Below are 26147 nucleotides of genomic sequence, written 5' to 3' on the forward strand. Positions count from 1 at the left end.
AGCCGAAACGCGTCAGGGCTCCGCTGCCTCAAGAGCCGGATGCGACCGCCGCCGCCGCCGATAGGAGAGGCGAAACGGGTGTCCCTCCCTGTTCCTGCTCCGCCGGCGGCGACGGTAAACTTTGCCAGAGTCCATTCGCGTCGCCGCGCACCCGCGGCCTGCGCGCGAAGCTAGCGGGAGTGGGCGCCAAATTCGCCGTCTGCGCCTTGCGGAAGAGGATCACGAGCAGCGACGTCGACCGCGGGCAGCACCGCCTGCTGCTGCCCAAGAACCTCCTCAACCGGACCGTGCTCGAGGCCGCGATGCAGGCGGAGGAGCTAGCCCAGGCGATGGCGGACGCCGGGCTGCCGGTGAGGGCGCTTGACAGGCTCGGGCGGGAGTACGAGCTCACGCTCCGGTTCGTGAGCTCCGCCAAGGTGTACCGCATCATGGGACGCGACTACTTGCGCGTGGTGAACGAGAACCAGTTCCGGGCGGGGCAGTTGATCGACGTGCTCGTGTTCCGCTCCGGCGCCGGACTAGGGGTTGCGTTGGTGGAGCACGAAGAGGATGAGGAAGCGGTGGAGGATGACGTGGGCGGCGGCGAGGCGGCGACGTCGCCGTCGTGTTTGTGCGGGAACAGTAGGGAAGCGAATCTAGCGGCGGCGCTGATAATGTTATCGAGGGGTGTGCAACTGACGCCATCTCCGACCTTGCAACTTAAATCTTGATTTTGTTGTTGTTGTGGATCCGTAAATCTAATTTTTTTTCCTTTTCCGACGTAATCGACTCTTTTGCAAAAGGTGGAATTCGGCTCTTTCACACGGTCGGTAAATCGAGAAACTGTAGCGGTCCCACACGATCTCAACCCCACGACCATATGTGAGGAGGTAAATCGAGAAACTGGAATTGGTCACGACGCAAGAGGGTATTGCCTGGCTTCGCCAAGATTCGAACCCTTGCCCAATTCTACATCGTAACCAACTTAACTCCCGGGGGCTATGTCGACTACAGCTCAGCTTATATGCAACCCAATTAGGGTTAAACATTAGTTTAACTTGTTTTAATTTGCAATGCTAGACTTTCTTTATCTCTAATAATTGTCTGTTTCAATAAGTTAACATGATTCAAGATAATTTAATTCTATAGCCCTAAAGATACATTTGAAAAATCATAAGATTGACCGTGTAAAACTGTTAGGACGCCAAATTTTATCTTTTGTAGAAGAAGATATAATTGAAATAATAAAAAAATTTAACTTGAAAAATGATTTTTTAAATATGTTTTTCAAGTGTCACGCATGACCATATCAAAAAAGGGAAAAAAAATTCTAATTTTTATCCACTGTAAAAAAATTCTCCCTATAATTTTTTAGGAATCTCATACTTAACAATTTATATATTTTTTAAAAAATCCACAATTATTTATATCACATATCTTCATTTATATTTAATGATGTGTATTTAATATATATTTTTATATTTTATGCATACCGAATATATATTTTTTATTGAAATTAATAATTTGTTAAAAAATATTATTTAAAAATTATAAATTTAAAAAGAAGAAGTACAACATTAAATAATGAATTAATTATTATAAATAATTTATAAAAATTAATCTTTCATGAGCACCATACGTCGTAATTAATGTATTCAAAAGTGTTCAACCAAGTCAATTTAAAGTTGATGATGTACTTGACTATCATGTAGTTTATAATTTTTTTTAATGTATTATTAAAACTCTTGGATAAAATATTAAAATATTTGTGTCGAAAGATCTTGTTTATCATTTGATTAATTAATTATCATCTTCTCTCTTTCTCAATAATCATATTTTATAAAATAATGCACGTATACATAATACCCTTCAAGTTATTTTTTACCAAAATTGTTCTTAATCTCTGGTCATTGTCCAACGAGATTGGAGCACCTCAAATAATATTTTTCAAGGTCCTTTGTTGTAATTTATTGTCTTTACTTTAACATCTTTTTCTTAGAGTCTTGCAAGCACATAAAGTTCTTAATAAAAATAGTCTGATAGATCCTATTAGTTAATTATAATATCTTTTTGTATATTATATTTGTTTATTGTAAAATTAACCTCCGGTATGTTTTTTTGTAGAATGGTATTCATTAAATAATACATTTTTTTAACGACGGACCCACAACCTCAAGAAAAACCCTAAATTGCAAATATTGAAATCAGGTTTCAAAAAGAAAAAAAAAATCCGTCCTTCCAATAGTGATAAATTTTTTACATGATTTTAGAAAAAAGATTTTTTTTCCAAAAAAGCTTGCATTATGAATGCCCTAAATCCGAGAGTGATCGGTTTTCAGTTTTTAAAGTATACCCAAGCCTTACATTACATTTATGATTACCTAGTCTTTATTGTGGTAAAAGATGAAGTTATCCTCGGAGTATGATTGAGTTAGTTATTATGGGACAGACTTATTGAAGTGGACAAAGATTGAATTTTTGCAAAATCGAGATAATGCCGTCTCCGTAGTGGCCAATCGTAGTTTCTTGAATTACCTCCTCACATATGATCGTGGGACTAATCATATAAAATTACTAGGGTAACGAATCATAGTCAACAAGGTCAGACATCAAACGAAGCATTTTATACCGTTGAAAATTGATCCCAAGACTCGTTGTGATAAACACCCACTTAGGTACACCTATATCAATAATCCCGTGGGAGGCTACATACCTATATTAATACATAATTAAATGACACCCATTAACTCTAAGCATCCACTCTCATTATCCTCTCCTAGAAATGGATAACCTCCAAGCCTCTAATCCAAATCTGTCTACCAAACAAACGGCTTTCCTCGCGGTCGCCCTCGCCCTCGCCCCCCCAGCAGTTGCAACAAACAGCTAGCCGCAGATCCCACTGCTTGTTCACGCTTCCATCCTCCACCCTCCTTCAACCATCCAACGGCTGTAACTCAGCCCAAGAAATGCTGTACCCATGCGCAATCATACCCGACCATCTGGACGTCGGGACGACGGGACCAACCTTGCGGAAATGCGTGTGTACATCTCGGGTAGCAGCCGCAGAGTGAGAATAGGTATGATGCAACGTTACATCTGACCGTTAAATCTCCGCCCTTCCTCCCTTATCACCCTCTCTCTCGCTATCCTCGTTCCTCCTCCCTTCCTGCTGCTATCCGTTCGCCTCTTCCTCTGCCTTCCGCTGCTTCGTTAATGGCGGTTTGCTCTCCTCCCCCAGGAGCTTAGATTCCATATCGAGAGCTCTAGCTATCGGAGGATTCTCTTCGCTGTTGGTTAGTGTTGCCGAGTTCTTCACCTAATGGAGTATTTGTTAATTAATTCCACTCGAGACCGGCGCCGTCCCCCCATTCGCTGATTGGAAATCCAGCTCACTAGTGCTCGTGCGAGAAGATTAACTAATCTATGCGAAATAATTGGCCACCGTGCGCGATTCCTAGCTAGATAAGTGGGAGCAGCGAGTGGAGCTAGCGGCGGTGTCGATCGGTGCTGATGGCGCCCAGGGGCGGCCGAGGAAAGGGCAAGGGCGAGCGGAAGAAGAAGGATGAGAAAGGTAAGCAAACGCTCGCTCCATTTCTCCTTAATTGTTTTCTTTGTTCCTTGGATTTCGTTTTTCAATGACCAATAGCGCTGGCCATCAGTTCTTCCTCTGGCTTTGGACGTCCGGGTGAATCTTCCAGATGAGTCGTCTCACGTCGTCTTGAAGGTTTTTCCATTGCTCTGATCTTGTTCTCTCTGCTCCGTTTTCGAATTTGAAATTTGATTCCAGGTATTTCTATTTATGGCTTATGATCAGTCAAGAACACTCATTAATTCTGGATTGCGAAAGGATGAAATTAAATGAACACTTGACAGTTTCATCAATGCTGCTCTTTTATTAGAGTTCGATCGACAATAATTCATTGTTACTCAGCTATCAAATTAAACGACAAAATTAATATCAATTATATTCTACATATGCAGACAAATCTATATAATTATCCCTTGTAAATCGTTTGCTGCAGGGAATATCAACTGATAGAATCATCGACGTGCGGCGGATGCTCTGCGTCAACACCGTCACTTGCAATATCACCAATTATTCCTTGTCCCACGAGGTAATTAAAAACAATTTTTTGAAAATCACATAGCACATAAATTAATATATTTTTTTTCTTGTTTTTCATATTTCTTTGTTTCATTAATTGGAAGTATATAGGTACCGTATTTGAGAATATAACTATAATTAGCATTATTGAAATTTGAATGGTCGATAAAATTTGTTTGACAGAAGGAGTGCCAAAGTTGAACAAGCATTATATATACATATCACAAACAATATCACTAAAATAATATATATTTTATGCAAATATGGACAAATTATAAATATAAGATAATCATTTCACAATTTTTTTTTTAAAAATCTGTTTTAAATATAACAAGTGCCTATTATATTGATTAATTATTTTTCAGGTTAAAGGAGCAAAGCTGAATGACTCGGTGGATGTCATAGCACTCAAACCATGCACTCTCGCATTAGTTGAAGGTAATTAAAATATCAGTGTTCAAGAAACGATTATTTACCAAATTGAAAGGTTGAAAAAATCAATTAATATTATTATATATAATTGTCTCTTTTCGCTAGGAATTTTAGCCAAAAAATTAAACATGTATAAAATATAAACGCAAAGAACATGAGTATTTTAATTGATATTTATAATAAAGTTGCCTTTTTATTGCAAAAATGTCCAAATCTATTTTTCCTCACGACTAGCAAATTTATTTTAAATTTCAATAGAATATTTAAAGTAAAAAAATACATCGAAAAGAACTTCTCAATAATCTTCTGAGGATAATTTAAATTATTTTAAGGTCATTAATAAATAATCCTAAAAAAATGAAACAGTAAGCACTAGAACTTCAATTTACTACCGTTAAGATCAAATATTTAAGAAATAAACAATGATATAAATTAATTTAAGAAATAATTAAATGATTTTAGTATTTAAGAAATAAAGAAGTAATAAATTGAGGAAAAGAAAAATTCAGATTGCATTTATTGTATCGAAGTGTTATGTTTTTTTTTAAAAAAAAAATCATTTTAAAAAGACATGGAATTCGAAAAGGTTAGAAATTTTAGTTAAAAAAATATAAAACTTTAAAAGAATCTTAATAGCTAATTAATAAATTTGTTATTTTCGTTAACTGCAAGTCAATCTCATTGTGGTAATAAAATGGGCAGAGGACTACGACGAAGGGCGTGCCGTTGAGCACGTGCGGCGGCTTCTCGACCTTCTCTCCTCCACAACCTGCTTTGGACCGCCTCCGCCGTCCCCGTCCTCGTTGCCGTCGTCCAGTGATGCACCGTCCGCCACCGAAAAGGATGGAAAGAAAAGCGTCCGAGGCGCCGGTTCTGCTGGAAACCGGAAGACCCCTACGGATCATCAGTGCCAGGGGCAACCGAAGCCTCCGTCATCCTCGCCGCCGGCCAAGGATTCGTCGGATGATCTGGAGGCGGAGATTAGTGGCGCTTGCCCTCGTCTGGGAGCCTTCTATGAGTTCTTCTCGCTTGCCAATCTCACCCCTCCCGTCCAGTGTCAGTCCAGTCTCTCCCCCACTTGATTTAAGAATCAAACATTTTTTCCTTTTTGTTTTCCTTTTATGGTTGACCCCTATTTTGCAGTTATAAGACGAACGACTAGTCTTCGGAAGGATGAATGTCCATCCGACGATCATCTCTTCTTCCTCGAAGTACGTATTTTTCTCTCTGACTTCTTCTCTGTCGCGAATTATTTGATCCATGTTGAGTTCGTTATTGGGTTATTCGGTCAGGTGAAGCTATGTAACGGGAAGCTTGTGATCATCGAGGCTTGTGCTAGGGGATTTTACAGTCTCGGGAAGCATCGTGTGCTTTGCCACAATCTTGTCGATCTCCTGAGACATCTCAGTAGAGCATTTGACAGTGTCAGGCTTTCGTCTCTTCCCAGTTTATTTGCATCTTTAACAATTGTTTTTCTACTTTAATCATCACTAGCAATTAGTTGAAATAACAATGCTGGAGCATTTTCTCTCAAAACAATGTTAGAACATTTGATTTTGATAATTTTGGACATATAGTGAATTATGCCTCGTTCGTTGTTTTAATTTCTAACATGGACTTCATCCTCCTGGTGCATTCTTACAGGCTTATGAGGACCTTATGAAAGCCTTCATAAAACGTAATAAGGTTGGTTTATTTTCTATCCTGTTAGATTCATTGTGTGTGTGCGTGTGTGGCTTCAAATCTGTGGTTCCCCTTTCTTTGGCTTTAGTGATACATTATTATTTTATTACTTATACTTCTCCCTAAATCATTCTTTATGCTCTTCATATCAATTTGTTGTATGATTAAATTCATGACCTGCAGTTTGACCATTGTATACTATTCATTTATGATCGAAAATACTTTTCCATGAGCATCTTGATCAAATAAGTAAACCAGCCAGGTTTTCAAACATAATTTTGTTTGGGAGCTTCTAATTCTGACCAGTAGTTCTATCTATTTTTTCCCCTGTAACTGCAATGTGTCTGATTACTCTTTGCAACACTTTAGAATTTGGCATGCCCTCATTTTATATTATACTTGCAATATTAAAACTTTAGCACATATGGGGTTTGTTTATTATGTGTGTGAATCTTACAGTTTACAATACCTCTTTTTTCCATGGATTTAGTTTTGTTATTCTTGAGTTGCTCTATCATCTCACTTTCAGTTTGGAAATCTTCCATATGGTTTTCGTGCAAACACATGGCTTGTACCCCCAGTTGCTGCTCAGTTGCCATCAATATTTCCATCCCTACCCACTGAGGATGAAGCATGGGGAGGGAATGGAGGTGGATGTGCCTGGGATGCTGAGAGTGATAGTATGCCTTGGGTAAATGAATTCCTTTTTCTTAAGTCCATGCCTTGTAAGACAACAGAAGAGAGACAAATACGTGACAGGAGAGCATTCTTGCTACATAGCTTATTTGTAGATATTGCAATATTAAGAGCTGTTGCAACAGTGAAGCAACTTATCGAGAAAAATCAAGACAAACTTTCACCAGGGGAGGATAAAATACTGCACCTTGAGACAGTCGGAGATTTTAGCATCACTGTCACCAAAGATGCTTTGGATGCAAGCTGTAAAATGGAGACAAAGATTGATGGGAGTAAAGCTACTGGAATTGATGCCCAGAATCTTATCCAGAGGAACTTGCTAAAAGGAATCACTGCCAATGAGAATACAACAACTCATGTAAGAGAACCTGTATGTTGTTAATAAATCTTATGGCAACTATGTCGTTATCTATTTCTCTTATTGATAAGTTTTTTTGTCAACGAACAAATTTGTGGGTTTCAACTGCAGGATATTTCCACTTTAGGGGTTGTTACTGTGCGATACTGTGGTTACATTGCTATTGTGAAAGTCAATTACCATGAGGAAAGTGAAGTGAATTTACCTTTGCAAGGTGTTGAAATCAAGGATCAACCAAATGGTGGTGCAAATGCTTTGAACATTAACAGGTTCTTGTTGGTATATAGATGTATTTGTTTCTTGTTTTGAACCCATGTTGTTAAATATATTTACATGCCTAGTATGGTGAAACTATTATCTATCGTTTCAGTCTCAGAATGCTTCTTCATAAGAGCCATACATCACGAGAGAAAAGGGATCAAATCTCAAAACATGAGGAACTCTTTGCAGCACAAATGTTTGTGGAGAAATTACTGAAAGAGAGTCTAGTTAAGCTTGAGGAAGAGAAAATTGGAAGCAATGCCTTCATGAGATGGGAACTGGGAGCTTGTTGGATTCAACATTTGCAGGATCAGAATAATAGTGAGAAGGACAAGAAACAAGAAAGTGGAAAAAGTGAAAAACAAACCGGAGAAAAGAGTAAAAATGAGATAAAAGTGGAAGGCCTTGGGAAGTCTTTTAAAATCCTCAAAAGACCCTCAAAGAAACCCCATTTTGATGATGAGAAAACTTCAACTGCTGACAAAAATTTAACTACTAAGACCCTTGATGGGAAGCAAAATGTGGTCATGCCATTTGATGAATATCAGAAGGAAAGCAGAGAAGCTGAGAAAGCTTCCATGCTTAAAGATTTGCTACCTGAACCAGCATATACACGGTTGAAAGAATCTAATGTTGGACTCGAAATGAAGGTACTTAGAGGATAGATGATTTAGGGTGGCTTATTTAATGTCTTCTAAATTAAGAACTTCAGAAATTATCAACTCTAGATAACAAAGTTGCAGCAGAATTTTGAGAAATTTTTTTGCAATATTGAGACAAGAATGCTTCTTTACATCATCCTACATGATTTTCATGTTATGTCATTAATGAGATGCTCTTTCTTCTCCATTGCATTTCCATTTGGATTCTCATGCAGAAGTTAAGTGAAAATAATCTGAACTGGAAGTTTGTCATGCACACAATTCAAAATCTTATTCATTAATCAATGATAACCTCGATTTTTTATTCCTTTAATCAAAATATTCAAGATCAGAAATACCTCTAGAATCAATTTTTTATCATAGCAGAATCTTTGGCATTGAATTTCTATATTCTTATTCTGGCTTTTGATCTTATTTTACAAGTATGTATTTTCACATGTTCATGAGCATGGCATCACATGCCAACTCAGTCTGATTATTTTATTATAGGAGCATGGATATGATTAAAGTATCTGTATTTAGATTTTATCTGATCGTACATGAATGAATTGTTTTTTTAATCTTAAATTTAGTTATGCCGAAGTTAAGATAAAATATTATTCAGTCAAATGTCTGCTTATTTAACATTTAAATAACAGGCCAGTTTTAGTGGTTAGAGACAATTTCTATCCTTTTAAGGTTCTGATTTTGGGTTATGACTTATCCTTTGACCAATGGAAATTAGAGTCTTATTGGCTGCAACAAGCAACAATTTGTATGCTTATGGGCATTGTTTTTTAAACTATCTGACTACCATGTAGTAGAACTTTTGTGACTTGCTACTTGATAATTACTCCTCATCCACTGAAAATTGCAAATTGGTTAACCTGAATCAGGTGGTTACTTTGAGAGGACAATGTTGATGTTTACTGTATCTAAAAAGTAAACTCATTTGAAGAACAGAGATGGGAAAGATATCTGCGCAGGTTGAAATCTAGATTGCTGAACTAGGAATATTCCAATCCCCTTGTTAGCCTGAAGTCAAGACTAAAATTTACTGACACAAACAAAAGATTTGCAGTTGTATCTATGATCAATGTATATTAGTAAACTAAGCAGCTAAGACAACTTTAATTTACTGGATACCAATAAGATTAGGATATTTATAACTCTGGTATTAACCTTTGTAAGGTCAGGCATTATGTTGACGTTTTATTTTGTGAATTTGTTCAATCTTTCCATTTTCTTGTTCTGAATAATTTAGGATTCAAGTCTAGGTCATAATTTTCTTATTGTATCTTGTGTGTTCTTCAGATCACAAGAGACTAATTTTCTTTCAGATCACAAGAGATGATGTGAAGTACTGACAGCAAATTCTTAGATGAATAGATAACTACAATCTCTTGCTTTTGTCGCTATTAACAATTGAATATTTGGGTACACTTTTCTCCAATATTCCAGAATAAGTTTTCTAGGCAGAATGCTACAGGGATAAAAAGAAAGAAGGAAAAAAAAATCCAACATCGTACCTTTTTCCATCTATCGCACACGGCATAGATTTTGTTTCAATCATTTGAGAATTACCAATTTTGTGTAGTGCATAACTAACTCTTTTTTCATCATCAGTCTCTACAGGAATTAACTGAGATGGCAATGAGATATTACAATGAAGTTGCACTCCCCAAGTTGGTAGGTTCATATAAGATTGCTTTATTTTGCATTTGTTTCATGCTTCCATTTTTGGTGGTTTGATGACTTTAACGAGTATGAATTGCCTCGGTATCAAGTAAAGGTTTCGGACTTTGGGTCGCTAGAACTTTCCCCTGTTGATGGTCGCACTCTGACTGATTTCATGCACACAAGAGGTCTACGAATGCATTCGCTTGGTCAAGTTGTAAGTTAGCCATATAGATTTTAGGAGATTCAATATACCTACATTTTAATTTCAGCACTAATATGGCTAAATTGTGTTTTTATTATGTTTATTGTTCAGGTCAAGCTTTCAGATAAGCTATCTCATGTTCAATCACTCTGCATGCATGAGATGATAGTAAGAGCTTTTAAGCATATTGTACAGGCTGTCATTGCTGCTGTTTATGAAACCAGAGATTTGTCTATATCACTTGCTGCAACTCTTAACTTGCTCCTTGGGGTTCCTGATGCTGAAATTTCACATCATTCTGTCCATGTGCATTCCCTGGTCTGGGCATGGCTCACACTATTCTTGAAGAAGCGATATGATTGGCGAACTTACAATCTCAAATTATCAGGATATAAGAAAGTATGCCATCTTGAGGGGGATATGCCATAAGGTGGTTATCATTTTTGTCTTTGTAGAACTTGTGCATGATATTTTCCTTTTGATCTTACTTTCACTCTTCTTAGGTGGGGATTGAACTGGCACCCAGAGATTTTGATATGGATTCACCTTTCCCATTTGATAAGTTGGACATCATCAGCCTTGTTCCTGTTCACAAGGTGAAACAAAAAAAATTGATTAACAGCTGAAAATTGTTCCATGCAATGATGGGCCTTAATTTCTTTCATATCTTCTGCAGCAAGTTGCATGCTCGTCTGCAGATGGGCGACAACTACTGGAATCTTCAAAAGCAGCCCTTGACAAGGGAAAACTTGAAGATGCTGTCAATTATGGGACAAAGGGTTTATATATATATATATACACACACACATTTATGTATTTCCTGCTAAACAAAGTCCTTTTTGTATCATTTTCTCATGCTAGCAAGTGTATTTGGATGCAGGCTCTGGCAAAACTAATTGCAGTTTGTGGCCCTCATCACCGAATGACTGCTGGCGCATACAGTCTTTTAGCTGTAGTCCTATACCACACTGGGGATTTTAATCAGGTGGATTTTCATTTTCTGTGTGCAACTTAATGCCATCTTTCATGGAATTTAAGTGTCTAGTTTTTTGGTGCTTCATACTTGTGACTATTTATTAAGATTTTTGATCTACAACCAATCTAACACTAACACCTAATATCTATTTTGTATGTGGTTTATAATTTTCCTCACCAGCATTACTCTGCCCTTCTCACTAAGCATGAGAAAATTCTTGAGTGTATTTGTGTGATTCATCTGCTTGATGAAGCAGATTACAGTGCAGTTTTTTTTGGGAGCTATATTTCCTGATCTAAGCACATGTCTATTGTAATCCATCAAGAGATTGAATATTCTCATAAAAAATAATGCCAATTATTAGATTATGTATTATATTGAAAAGCGCCCAAGGTATCATCCTTCCCAGAAATGCTGGACATGAATTCATATTTATGCAATGAAAATTGATTATTGATTTGGTATTGTCAATAAATGTTCTGTTCAATCACAACAACACATGCATCTGGTGCTAAATATGGTCTTCATAGCTGTTTGTATGTTTGGTTGGCATTGAGATTGTAGGGTCCACTGCTAGCTCCACCCTGGTTAATAGCGTAAGCTGCACTCATTCTTAGTCCCATATGGTTAACTGCACTTCGCTTGGTGATGCACAAGTGCCAGGAGGCTCTCTACTAAGTGCCTCAGCATTTTCGGTTAGATTGGACTTCCATCTTAGGCCCTAACATTGGTATGAATGCCACCTACATGATTGACCTATAGCATGTGGATCGAGTGATTAGGTTACTGCTCTGGTCCACTTGAGGGGTGGTTGAGAGTGCAAGAGTTTTCACCTCTCTTTGCCATCTGAGAGAGCAGGATTTGCTCTTGGTTAATTATTGAAATCAACTCGGGCATGGCCAAAGTACCAGTAGGTTACCCACCTAAGTGCCTTGGAATAGGTTGCATTGGGCTTCCCTCCTGGGTGTTAACTCTTACGATTATCTACATGCAACATAGAAGGTACTAGGGTATTATGAATGGAAAAAAAGTTTAGATAGATCATTATTCAATTTGAACATTGCATTTATATGAGTAGGACTCATTGTATTTTCTTTGAAGTACACCAACTTCTAAGTAGAGAACTCAGCTGTTTCACCAGCTTTCTCAAAGCTGACATTGGGAGCCTTTAAGCACTCACCGTCTGCATAACCATATAGACTGAAGGTCATCATCATTATCTAAGGTACCTTATATATGGTTCAAAATTCAAATTGGAAAGGCACTCTATAAGTAACACTGTTGATTATGCAGCATGCAGACCAATATGTTGTCTAGTTGAGCCAATACACATGCTCTTATGTGGTTGAGTTGATCAAGTTAATCAAGTCAAATACATGGAAATGAATTCTGATTTAATCAAACTGGCCTTTAGTACTAATGTTATGAGAAATAATGAGGAACAAGGTTTGTGATGATGAGAAATTTAATGATTATATTTTGTTCAGTGTAATGATAATATTTTGTTAGATATATTCTTTCTTATACATGATCTTGTGGAATTTTTTAGTCTCAAATTGGTTTCATTATGCAACTATGTTTTCCTAAAGCATTAGATAGGTTATATGCATTTTCTTATCTTAAGGCAGATAGAAAATTTTCTCCTATATGGATCTGTAAGTTGATTGATATGTTTTGTGATGGATCTGAATTTTCTTTTACATTAATTACTTTGAATAATTCCATATGTTAAATGGTAGAGGTAAAATTATCTTTTATTTGAATTATGTAAAATATTTCATTATTCATACTGTTGTACAATTATGTATTTATTAATTAAAATTAAATATAGGTAAATATAGGCCACAAATGCAAGATCATAGGACATATGTCATATAGAGTGGTTCAATTGCACATTGAATGGGTACGAATTTACATATCTTGATCAAGAGACAACACAAAACGTTCAATCAACTTTTTTCTGCTTCAAAAATGAATATTATGTCTCTGTTTTTTGGCCATCGCTGTTATGATTTTTTTTATCACTCAGATGTACATGGTGATCATTGATGCCTTGATTTTGAGACTTTACAACTTGTTCTCATATTTTTAATGGGAGTCAACTGAGTTTTTGCAACATTTAGGCTACAACATATCAGCAGAAGGCATTGGATATTAATGAGAGGGATCTTGGATTGGATCATCCGGACACAATGAAGAGCTATGGCGATTTAGCTGTATTTTATTACCGACTTCAACACACTGAATTGGCACTAAAGTAAGTTCCAGTGATATCTGTTTCACACTTTATGGATTTTTGCTTTCTTTGTAATGCCCAAGCTCCTCTCCGTATCTATGGTAGACATCTGTATGGCTTCTTAAACTACAATGGGTGCTTTAACCACTGTTATCTTATCTCGTGACACATCATATCTGTGTTGTCTATCAGAATTGAGTAAATACTTCTTAAGCTCAGTTCAGCTTCAGAACAGAGGGAGACAAAAATTTCAGTCGTTTTTGTTGAAACTTTCGAACAAGGTTATCTTCATGAAATGACACACAAGTACAAACATTTGTCAGTAAACTAGGATAATGCATTGGTAAAATGTTGCTGACAACTTGACATTGGCACTGCCAGGAAGAACTCTTTCTTTTCTTTGTGTTGGAAAGAAGCACACTAGCAAGTACAATATTGAAGAGTACATTAGAAACTATCGAACGTGTAATACTTGTAGTTTTCTACTATGGCAAAAAATGATTTATGATACAAAAATCCCTTGATTTGGGCAGAGTGATTATATCTATAGAGTAAAAAATTTGATATCGGCATATATTGCCCTAAAAAACCTAGAAGAATGTAGATCCACAGAATTTGTACACGTCATATTGTTTAAAGAACCAAGAGGAAACTACATCTTTACTACAATGAGGGGCATAGTTATAAATATTGAACCATTTGATCAAACTGGATGAGTTCTGGGTCACTAGTTTAGTGGTTGAACTAGTGGATCAACCAGTCAATCCATTGTCAACCCGAATATTGACCTGACCGAGCCCATTAGTTAAGCTGACCTAGATCCATTGCCTAACTGTAAATTTCAACAAAACAATATATTCTTCTACTCAAATAAAAGTTGGTGACAATTGAAAATAAATCTTCAATCATGTCTCAAAATAAATGATCAAACTATTTGATAGCAAAACTAAATGTATAACTTGCATTCAAACTACAAACTACACATGATGACCTAGTAAAATAAATTAAATTACAACAAAAAGTCATGAGATATTAAATTATTAATTACAACAAAAACTCATAGAAATTAATCGAACTAGATAATGTTAGTACTGATGGAATCAAAATATCTCCACAATATCATGATATTGTCCATTTTGGGCCTAAGCCCTCATGACTTTGTTCTTGGGCTCTCCCCAAAAGGCCTCATATTAAATGGAGATATCTTCCATCTTTTTAAACCTATGATCTTTTCCATGTGTTTTAGATGTGGGACTATGTTTGTACTCTTGCAACCCAACAATCCCCCCTCAAACAAAAGACCACAGCCCCTCTCAAACAGAAAGCCACCGTTTGATGTCTGAATCCTCGACCTACCAGGACTTTCTGCCCCTCGGTCCACCCGACCTACTAGGACTTCTTGCCCCTCGGTCCACCCGACCTATTAGGACTTCCTGCCTAGCCGCAATTAGGACTTTCTGCTTGGTGTCTGGTCCTCTTAATTCACTTGTTAGTACCGATGAAATCAAAATATCTCCACAATGTCATGATATTGTCCACTTTGGGCCTAAGCCCTCATGACTTTGTTCTTGGGCTCTCCCCAAAATGCCTCATACCAAATGGAGATATCTTCTATCCTTTTAAACCCTGATCTTTTCCATGTGTTTTAAATATAGGACTATGTTTGCACCCTTATAACCCAACACTTCTTACATGAGTCAATCCGCCTCTAAGAAACATTTGCTAGGAGCACCACTAATAGAAGCATGATGCTTTCAATTGACTTCGATTTATCCGCAGAAGCGCAGCAGCTGCTAGATGTCGCCGAGTTAATGCTAGAGGATCTTCCTTCTGGGCTACCACTTGACACTTCTAGCAATGCTTCTGATGATGATATGACCAACAATTCGAGGGCGAATTTTCTCCACCTTGGGGAGAATGATGGGGGAACAAAAGCAATTTTAATTTTTTTTAGTATTTTATCGAGTTAGAATTTTAGGGTTATTTTCGTCATTCATAAGGTTAGGGTTTGAGTCTATTTAAATTATTTATTTAGTTATTTTTGAGATAGTTTTTTATCAATAAGAATTTGCAGCCGCGCCGCTTCTTTCCAAACATCGACTTTGGTTGTCTATCTCTTAGTATTCTTCAAATCAATAGATTGTAGAAGATTGTTTCCATTATTTGTGCGCAAATCAACGGATTCAATAATTATCCGTTACATCACTTGTACTTTCTCATTCCACTACCAAGATTTCTTACTTGGTGGTGCATGCTCCTTTGACTTACCGAGTACACTCGGTTATTATTTTCAACTTTAATACCATCTTTTCCCATGTCGTATTAGAGTTATTGTATATTTCACCTAATACTTATACTCCTACCTTCTCCTTAAATATGTTTTGCTTCTCATCCTTTAACTTCCACCACTTAATTCTATGATTCATGTGTATATTTCCTTCTATTGATATTATGCTGGAGGTGTATATCCAATACTATTAACCTATGTTGGATAGTTAAGTTTTCTCTAGGGATAACCTTGCAATTTTTACAAATCTTTCTATCCTTCTTCCTAAGCATAAGAAAGTCAATTTGCGATTTATCATTCTCACTTTTGAACGTGACCAAGTGTTCTTCTCTTTTCTTAAAAAACGTATTAGCTAGTATAAGGTTATATGCTATCGCAAGATCTAATATAGTTTTTCCTTCTTTATTTCTTGTTCCAAACACATAACCCTCATGCATCCTCTCATATTCTTTATTTTTCACTCCGACATGCTCATTTAGACCAATGACCAAACATGGCCGATTTTTTAAGAACCTGTTTTTTTTTTCCGGTTTTCAAACAATCAGCCATTGAACCAGTTTTTGGCTGGTTTTTCTTAACTCTGATCTGTGAATGGAACCCATTCAACAGGAGACTTGGTTTTGATTTCTTCTGGTCGAAGTGCTAGTTTGGTCTAGTTATAATAACTATGAAGAGGGGGAAGTGTTTGTCTTGAATGTTCAAGTCTATGTTTTGGTACATTATTTGATGCCTTGGGGCGTGATCCGGGGAGGTTGATGAGGTAGGAGGTCATTAACAAGTAGTGGCTTGGGTGTTATTGCTGGTGCTTGATCAGGGTGTGGATGGCAAGCCAGAGGTTGACATGGGCTCGAGAGTAAGCAATGATGGCTTGGATTCCAATAGGGAAGCTCGAGGTATGAACAATTGGTGAAGATATTTTCATCAATTTTCTTTTACCTACTTTTTTGTCCCAAATAAACATCATTGATGGATTTCTTTACCTTCACTACCCTCCTCACCTCCTCTCTCCCATCCTATCCTCTCCCTTTACTCAAGTAAACACAGTCTTATTCTCCCATGGTCATAAAATTGGATGTCATACGTAGGTCTGTTGTCTGCCATGGTTGTCAGAATGCTTGAAGTTTGTCACTATGACCTGACTTAAATTCTTATCAGTACTTTGCCATTCTGACAAAGTTGTAATTTGATGATGAATGATGTTTTATGCATCCTAACAAAGTTGTATTTTTTTTACTGAAAGAATCTAGAAGTTAATATTTGAGGTTCCAACATTCAATATGTTTCTGAGGCTTTTCACTGTCTGAATGTATTTCCTTTATTAATGGACATAGTAGATAAATGAATAGCCACCTTTTAGTTATCTCAATGTCAATGCAAGCATTAAAATTGATGCACCAAAAAATGATTGTTTTTTAAGATACTTTGTTGTATCTTATACTAGCTACTAGCAGTAGATTTCAATGTTTACAATATACGACTTACAATTTGTTTACTGAAAGAACATAGAAGTTAATATTTGAGGTTCCAACATTAGATATGTTTCTGATGCTTTTTACTGTTTGTATATATTTCCTTTGTTAACAGAAATAATAGCTAAATGAATAACCACCTTTTGGTTAGCTCCACATAAATGCAAGCACTAGGATTGACATGCAAAAAAGTCAGTGGTTTTTAAGATACTCTGTTATAACTTATACTAGCTAGTAGATTTTAATAGGTGTAGAATGTACGGTGACCATGCTTCCAGTACATGTTGCTTACCATCTTCTATACATAATTTTGTTTAATGTTCAGGTATGTGAAGCGCGCGTTGTATCTTTTGCATCTTACTTGTGGACCATCTCATCCAAACACAGCTGCTACATATATTAATGTGGCTATGATGGAGGAAGGCCTGGGAAATGTGCATGTGGCACTTAGATATCTTCATAAAGCTTTGAAATGTAATCAGAAGTTACTTGGTCCTGACCACATTCAGGTTTGTTCTTGTTTTTCATTTGTCTCTTTTTTCTTGTAATTTTTAAATAATTTGTCTGCACTTATGGTTTTAAAACATTTGGTTGATGCAATAAATCCCACAAATAATTAGTAAATATTTCCAGCTGGCATGACTTGCACAATGTACTATTCATCTGGTGTTAATAAAGTCCATACGGTTCATAGGTTCAGGTTAGGCTGCTTTTCTTGCATTTAATTTTACTCCATATTCCAGTGCCTAGCGATGATAGCGGGAATAGAACTTGAGTTCTGTTCTCCGCCAACCCTAGAAGGGTAGCTTCATCTTAAGGCACAAAATTCTCTTCTCTGTCCATGCTTCATGGGTAATGAAAACTATATGGAATTGAAGCAATTACCTAAATAGGTAGGGCCCCTGGTAATGGGGAAATGCTGAAAGAGAGGACCCCTATGTTCCAAAAATGTCAAAATAAAGCCCCTCTCATATCTTTGGACTAAAATACTCTTCGATTTGAAAATGACTTTTTTGAATCAGGCTGTTTGGGCAAAACAACTTGATTGACTGAAAAAGTTTGATATTTTCTTTTAAAATAGGAAGCATATGTCTATTTGATTTTAAAAGTTTTTTTTACAAATAATTAAATATATAAAATTCAATGAATTTCAATCAATCAAGTTGTTTGGGCAAAATAGCTTGATTGATTGAAATTAACTAAATCAATTATTTTTTTGTCTTTAAAAATAAATGCCTGTAACAAACAAAAAAAAAATATATAATATATATATATATATATATATATATATATATTTGCCTTATTATTTTTTAAAATTAGATTTTTTTTAGAAAAAAATGAAGAGGGATTCACTGAATAAAATAAAATAAATGGACTAAAATAATTCATAAATATTTTATAAATCAAGAATGGCCAAAATTAATCAATTTATTTCGTTATGCTGTTGGTTGAAACAAATAAATTGGTTGAAATTTGAAAAACTAAATTATAACTTTCTTTTTTGAAAAAGGATAAATATCAATTCAATTTATTTTTTAAAGTTGAATGTCAATTAAATCAAAATAGGTATTATTATTTTTAAAATTTTTTCTTTGAAAAATTTAATTATTTCAGTTAGTCAATCAGTCAGGTACTTTCACAGAACAACTTCATTAATTGAAATTAATTAATTTTTTATTTTTACAAATTTAAAATAGGTTTTTATATATAATTAAATGGGTATTTTCCTTTCTATTTTTGTATATTTTGAATATTTTTAGTCATTTAAGCTGTTTGGACAGCTTGACTGATCAAAATTGATGAATTTTATAATTTAAAATTTTTGAAAAATAAATTTTACTCATAAAATTAAAGAGACATTTATTTTGTTTTTGGATTATTTTTCCTGTCACTCAAGCTATTTACTTGATTCAAAGAAATCAAGACATTTCCAAAAGTAGAGGGTATTTGAGTTTAATGAGATGGTGGGCCTTATTTACGAATTTATGATATAGTGACTTGTTTAGGCATCCCCATTACAAGGGCCCCTATTTGGGTGATTGCTCATCTGCGTGACAGTGGCTGAAAATAAAAGTATTAGGCAAAAATTGGCTGGGCAAGACAAGATGTAAAATTCTATGCTGTTCTTGTAACATTGCCCAGCTTCACCTAGATTGCTGTTTCTACTTGTCCATCCTATCCTTATCCTGAAATGTGGATGGTGTAAAGCACGATTGCCTGAATTGGGCAAGTTGGTGGGGGCCTCCATTTTAATAGTGTTTTTGCATTATGTACCAGTACTATGAAGGCCTTTCAAAAGAACTGCAAGCGACCAAATTCACTTTCCAGTTCATATGTTTGAACAGAAGTTAGATTTGGTTGATCATAACTGCTACCTTTCTCCTCAAGTCTCTTGATTAATTTAAATTCTATTATCATTGCTCAATATAACAAGTTTTGCTTTTACATCATTTATCAGACTGCGGCAAGTTACCATGCTATAGCTATTGCACTGTCCTTAATGGAAGCATATCCTTTGAGTGTTCAACATGAGCAAACAACACTGCAAATACTTAGAGCAAAGCTTGGTCCAGATGACTTGCGTACTCAGGTAATTTATGTGTCTATATGTGGTGATACCTTGTAAAGCTTATTTCTTCTACCTTTTTAAATTTTTTACGGCATCAATCTCTTGTCTGTGAAACTGTCATTTGATTTCGTAGGATGCTGCTGCCTGGCTTGAGTACTTTGAGTCAAAGGCTATTGAGCAGCAAGAAGCTGCTCGGAGTGGTATGCGGAAGCTGGATGCATCTATTGCCAGCAAAGGTCACCTAAGGTATTACAACAATTGAAATAATTATTCCAACATACTCCATGGCAGTCATTGAGCATGAACATTCTCAGATATGAATGCACTGCCAATGAAAGTCCTTTGTAGTATAGCATGTGTTTATCTTGAATTAATATTTAGGCATTTATCACATGAGATGCATTTGTTTTTTTAAAATCAAAATAGCACACTGTCTTTTACCTTATTCCTTTTATGCAAAAATTAGTTATTTTTCAGAAATTCCATAATTTCTTAAAAGGTCTACAGCAAAATTCTGTCAACTTACATTCAATATCCATGTGATCGATAAAATGGTTAGTCTTACCTTTGAAGGAAAGACAAATTAGTGGTTTAATGAAAACATTTGATTGTCACATTCAACTAAAAACTAAACCAAGGTAAACTATTTTCAGTATTGATATCTTGTAACTCCTAGCTAATATATAAATTATTTTGGTGAATTTGATTATCTGAAGCTGTTTGGACATTTGTTAAACTATATATAATTCTTTTGAGAAACCATCTAATTCTATAGAAGAGGAATTAAGTAGCAAAGAGGTACTTTTTTGATAAAAGAACCAGGCAGGGAGTGACCCAATTATGTTTCAGATAAAATAGAGGTTCTCCCTGAGATAAATGCACTGTTTTTAATCCAACAAAGAATGTCTTTGATTGTTTCTCCCCCAAGAAAATATGATGAAATCATCACTAGTGTCTATTCTGCTTGCAGTGTGTCTGATCTTCTTGATTATATCGACCCCAATCAAGATGATAAAGCAAAGGAGGCTGAGTTACTGAAAAGAAAAAATCTGGGGTGGAAGGTCTGTTGACAAGTCATCTTGTTCTCATTCGTCAATAAAGAACAGTCATTATGATAATGCTTAGTCACCTGCATGACTTTAAATGATGTTGCTAAAACTATATTGGCTTGATGTAATAGTGGATTCAATATGTTGATGTTTGTTTGGTGTTCACATTCATCTATCTATTGATTACTTGGGCATACATATCCTTCACCATGCCTGCCTTGCTTATGAGCATCAAATCAAGAACATGAGCATGTTGCATAGTACCTTGTGCTTTAGAACATTTTGTCCATAGTCTGGAAGTCCAACTTAGGAGTATAATTAGCTCTTAACACTTTGATATTCCTTTGTCTGAATAACAAAGGTTCCTTGTGTTGTACTTGTATACTTATGTTGATTTTTTCCAAACATAATTCTTGAGAAAATCTTATATTTAGCCACTCTTGATTTTTCTTAATGTTTAACGTTTGTGTCCTACAAAATTCCAGTTTATGGGTGTTCTTAGATTTATAAGGTGTTGTAATTATATCATTCATTTTGGGCAGATGCTTATTTTATTTTTTGTACTCTAGAATACCCTCAAACCTTTGTAAAATTATTGGTTAAATTTCACTGAAAGTCACCTTGGAATCCTAAAAAATTCTTATGAGTGCTCTTAGAATAAGGTATCATAAATATATCATTCATTTTAGTCAGATGCTTACTTTTAGTTCTTTATTCCAGAATATTTTCAAACTTTGGTTATATTTGTTGAACATGTTTGATGGGCATTGTCAATTTTTTTATGGTAAAAGACCAATTTACCTTGGATTTATATTTCTTGAAATTTAAGAGTTAAAAGAAATTTAGCTCATTTATAATTTGTTTCCGAGTCCTAGCAACTCAATTTTCTACCTACTCAGGTCAAAGTGCTATCTTCTCAGAATTTGAATGTTGCTGATTCATCATCCAAACAACAAAACCAAAATCTTGCAGATGATGTGAAACTGGTGAAAGATGGCACTGACATTCCTGATAATGAAATCATTGATACAGGCCATGAACAAGCTGTTATTGAAAAACATTTAGCAATTTCTCAACAGTCTAAATGTGAAGAAGTTAGCAGAAAACAGTTAGCAGGTTCTCAACAATTTGTGGAGACAGAAGAGCAGAATCTCAATTCAATTAGTGAAGGTGTCAGCGAGGCAAATACAGAGGTAGAAAATGGTTGGCAATCTGTTCAAAGACCAAGGTCCACTGGAGGTTCATTCCAGCGAATAAAAATCAAGCATCAGTATACAAATATTAGGAGGTCCTACAATCACCAAATGAATAGTGTTCCTAACGAGATGGTGCAATCGAGGAAACAATCCTCTTATTTGAGCAAAGGGTATTACTTGCTAAGAAAAAGAACTGTGGTTCCTGGAAACATCAATGAGGATGTTAGCAAGAAAGTTCAGTCACCAGGAATCAAATTTAGTCGGAAGGTATACAGAGCTGTTACTTACAGGGTCAAGACATTGCCTTCATCCACCAATCAGGAGAACTCAAGTAAACCTAGGAGTGCTTCTGAAAAAATGGCAGTCATAGATTCTCAGTCATTCCCTGTAGACAATGATAACCAGGAAAATAGTATCCCTGAGCCTTACAATCAAGTCCTTGGGCTGTGTAACTCTCCATCATACAAAGATGTAGCATTGGCACCTCCAGGAACCATTGCCAAGATTCAGAGTTGGAAATCTCTGGATGATATGTCATCAACGCAGGAGAGTTTTGTTGGAAGCACTGTACCAGAAGTTAAGGATTCAGTTTCATTTGTGGGACATGAAAATTCTTATAAGTTACCTGAGATATCTAGCATGGACCAAGAGGACTTGGTTAAGGAAGAGGTTCTAGACTCAGTTAGAAAAGTTGAAGTTGAGAAGGAAGAAGGAAGAAATAAAAACTGTGATATGGATAGTCCTGTAGAACCTTTATCTTCTGGATTAGAGGTGGCATCTAGTGGAAGATTGCCGATAAATAATAACATTGAGAGTACTGTACTTGATCATGAGATTCAAGAAGTTCAAGGAAATGCCAATTGCAGTCCTAATTCACCTAGAAATGCATCTGTGGAAACATTAGAGTGCCTTGTCATTGCTGAAAGTGAAGGAAATAGTGAGGAAGCCTCCTGTAGCATTGCTCAAATCACTTCAGACTCTAGTGTCCAGCAAGATCTCAAAAATGTTGACAATGACACCTCTGAGAAAGTTTGTACCGCTGATTCAATAGTCCAATCACCGATTAGTATCAATGACGGGACAGAAATCCCCTCCAAAAAGCTGTCTGCCTTTGCTATGCCATTTAATCCATCTCCTGCCCCTGTACTTAGTCCCGTTCCTGTAAGTATTGGTCTTCCTCCTAGTGGTGCTATTCCTGCGGTTACCCCATGGCCTTTGAGTACTAGCCTTCATGCTACACAGGCAGCCATGATCTCACCAAGGTCTCCCATATGCAGCTCACCTCATCTTCTTTATCCTTCTTCTCCTAGACCTCTTAACATCCTTCATACTTTCCCACTAATGTATCCACCATACACCCAACCTCCAGTCGTTCCCAATTCCACTTTTGGTATGAAATGCAACATGTTTCATGGAGATTGTTATCCATGGCAGTGCAACGTTGGTCAAAATGCACCTGAGTTTGTACCAGGATCTGTATGGTCTGGAAGCCATCCAGTAGATATTTGTTTGCCACCTGTTCTGAATCCTATTGCCAAACCCATATTGGCACCAGCGATAACATCTGATATAAGCACTGGTGTTAGCACAAATTGTCAGTCAGACAGCAATAATGAAAATGGAAAAAGAACTGCAGCGAATGATGAAGTTATCGAAGTAGTAGAGGCTAGCAAGCCATTGGAAGTAAGCTGGTTAGAGAAACATGAATTGGAAGAATCACAGGTAAGTGATACAATTACTGATCCACTGAATTCTGGAACAGATCTAAGAGAAGACACACAACATGATGCCTCAACGGATGCCAACGGAAGTAGTAGAAAGAATGAGAACCAGGGGAGGCTTAGCTTATACATCAAAGGTCGACGCCGACGTAGACAGACATTAAGACTGCCTATAAGTCTGTTCAATAGACCTTATGAATCACAATCATTCAAAGTTATTTGTAGCAGAGTAGTAAGAGTAAGTAACATGGCAAAACCAGAAATCATGTCTTCCAGCAAGAATGTTAATGCCAGTTAGTCACACAAGAAAGAAAACCCATCATGATTTCAGTTGCCAAGTGGTTGAAAAGGATTTCTTATTCTTCAATCCACAACAACTTGAGATTATTTGACTATGTGATCTGACAGTTTTATTGGAATTCTTCTGGCACTGCCTTTTAATAAAAAAAGATGAACCAAATTTTGGTAGATGAGATATTGGGATAAGAAGGGATGTATGATCTCGTTGTCTGAGGCAGGTAATTATCTGTTAATGATGTTACTCATCTTAATTGTCAAAACAGTTATAATGAGTTTTTGTTCCATTGCATTTACTTTAACCACAAAGCAACACATCTCTTTGATATTTAGAAACCAATGGTGATCACACTAGTTCACTATTCTATTCGGCACAAGACTGACCAAGATTCAGAAATTTAGATTTTATCTTAACTAGGAGTAGCCTGCTAGTTCTTTCAGGAGCTGCATACACCTAGGTTCTGTATGTTGTAAGTTGTCCAAACTTCAGTCAACTTGGCAATTAGTTAAAAGCATCTGTACACAATTGTTTTGCATACTATTTCACTATCAAGGTCAAACTTTGGTTGGTCAATCGTATAAAGACAGTTTCACCTTATTTTACTGAATGAGATAACCACAAATTATGGCTTGCCTCATGGTTCAGAAGCCTCTTGCTATTTCTTGACTCGTGGTTAATATTAATAATTGTCTGGCTGTCTGACATGTTGGGCTAGTTTACAAGCTTGCCTAGTGGAAATGCTAATGATTTCTTAAAAATTATCATATTGTTTTCTAATTCTGGTCATTTGTTTTACTTTGGTTATCTAGTTGAAAGATACAAAGTTTAATTTTGTTCTTGTAATATCCAAGTCAAATTTCTGTAAACTTAATATCAAAATTATAGTCATTTCCATCAATTAATATACATTCTCAATATCCCAACAATGGTATGTGTCAAGATGTGGCATGAAACTTAAGTCAACTACGTTTGAACCTTTTCTTTTACAAGTATTTTGCATTCAACGAAGTTGTGTTTATACCTGCTTGTCTTCTAGTGTCGGCTATAGGAACTTGATTTCATTTTCAAATTTTATGAACATAAGAAATCTTTTCTTGTCATACTTTCAATGTGCTTGGTGTTTCACGGTGCTAAGGTAGTTGTTCATCTTAGTCACCTGTAGATTATGACACTGCAAACTGTCCAAGATTTTAGTGCTAAGTTATTAAAAATGTAATGCTGATTAAAAAAACGTTTTTATTATTTGATTTTTGGTAAGATTCTGCTGCCCTTCATGGTAGTGTTTAAATTGTTATAGTGGGAACCGAAGGCAAAGGCTTACCTAAAAAATATTAAACAAAAGGAGAATCACATTTTCAGGTAAGGTGGGCTAGTAGTAGCATCGGGATGGGAAATTATGTACATTAGATGGTAAAGCACAACGGTCAGGGAGCTAATTAAACGAAAGAGATGTTCCTTATTAATTAACCAGTGTAAACACAATGGGAGCATGCTCGTTTGGTTCTGCAAGACTACAATTCTAGTTAGTAGCTTTCAAAGAGAACTCACTCAACATTTACTTGAGTAGTTACTTTGTTTTATTTTACTCTTTTGCTAGTTTTTTGGAGCTCTTTTCTTTGATTACTTGGCACAGAAGAACATTTAGAATATTTTGGAAAGTTTTATCTACATGAAATCTACAGGGGATGCTGAAATTTTCCTCATGCACCGGCAACGAAGTCAAACAAGACAATGATGAGATACAACAAGGAATACTTGTGCTTCCATCCATGTACTGCTACTCTTGAAGGTCTACTGTTTATTGTTAGGTAGATCTTCAGAATACTATTTTTATTGAGCTGGAACTTGTTTATGTTTCAATTTCATTAGTCAATGTACTAATAAATGCCTGTTTGATATTTAATATTATTAATAATCCAGGCTTTTGCTTGTTGAGGGTCAAGATTCAGGTAGTTGATCTTAACTAATTGGGATAAATACGGTTGATGAACCAAGCAAACAACAACAACAACAACAAAAAACCTTATCCACATATTAACAACTCTACACCTTCCATTATCACCATGATCAGCTGTTTCTTTACCACCCATCTTTTATTAGTATCATAACTTCACACACACTAGTAAGGAGAAGCATTCCATCATTGAAGAATAGAGTGAAACAATCGTATCTGATATGCATATCTTGCAGGCATATTGTATCAATGCTCGTATTATTACGATGATATGTCAATTCACCTTGTACACAATCTTGGTTGTGTAGTTACTGTTTTTGGGGCATAGTTGAATTAGTTATTGGGGGACAGATTT

General features: G+C 36.0%; 1 protein-coding gene across 1 annotated transcript; it reads left to right on the top strand.

The window, feature by feature from the left end:
- Positions 1 to 3174: 3174 nt before the first annotated feature.
- LOC141817245 (protein REDUCED CHLOROPLAST COVERAGE 1-like) lies at positions 3175 to 25780 on the top strand. The gene is given in 25 exon segments (XM_074704927.1): positions 3175 to 3550; positions 3639 to 3703; positions 4002 to 4094; positions 4450 to 4522; positions 5219 to 5572; positions 5660 to 5727; positions 5809 to 5940; positions 6161 to 6202; positions 6729 to 7253; positions 7365 to 7522; positions 7624 to 8164; positions 9782 to 9844; positions 9948 to 10049; positions 10149 to 10400; positions 10402 to 10467; positions 10541 to 10633; positions 10714 to 10813; positions 10916 to 11022; positions 13137 to 13270; positions 17331 to 17514; positions 19464 to 19595; positions 19708 to 19820; positions 20545 to 20635; positions 21523 to 24058; positions 25521 to 25780. Coding segments are annotated over 24 exon segments (5865 nt in total). The 5' UTR covers positions 3175 to 3489; the 3' UTR covers positions 23839 to 24058; positions 25521 to 25780.
- The last annotated feature ends 367 nt before the right edge of the window (positions 25781 to 26147 follow it).

This window comes from Curcuma longa, chromosome 2 (assembly GCF_044706935.1).
Source record: "Curcuma longa cultivar G26 ecotype Majalengka, Jawa Barat chromosome 2, ITB_CL_G26_1.1, whole genome shotgun sequence".
NCBI classification, from domain to species: Eukaryota; Viridiplantae; Streptophyta; class Magnoliopsida; order Zingiberales; family Zingiberaceae; genus Curcuma; species Curcuma longa.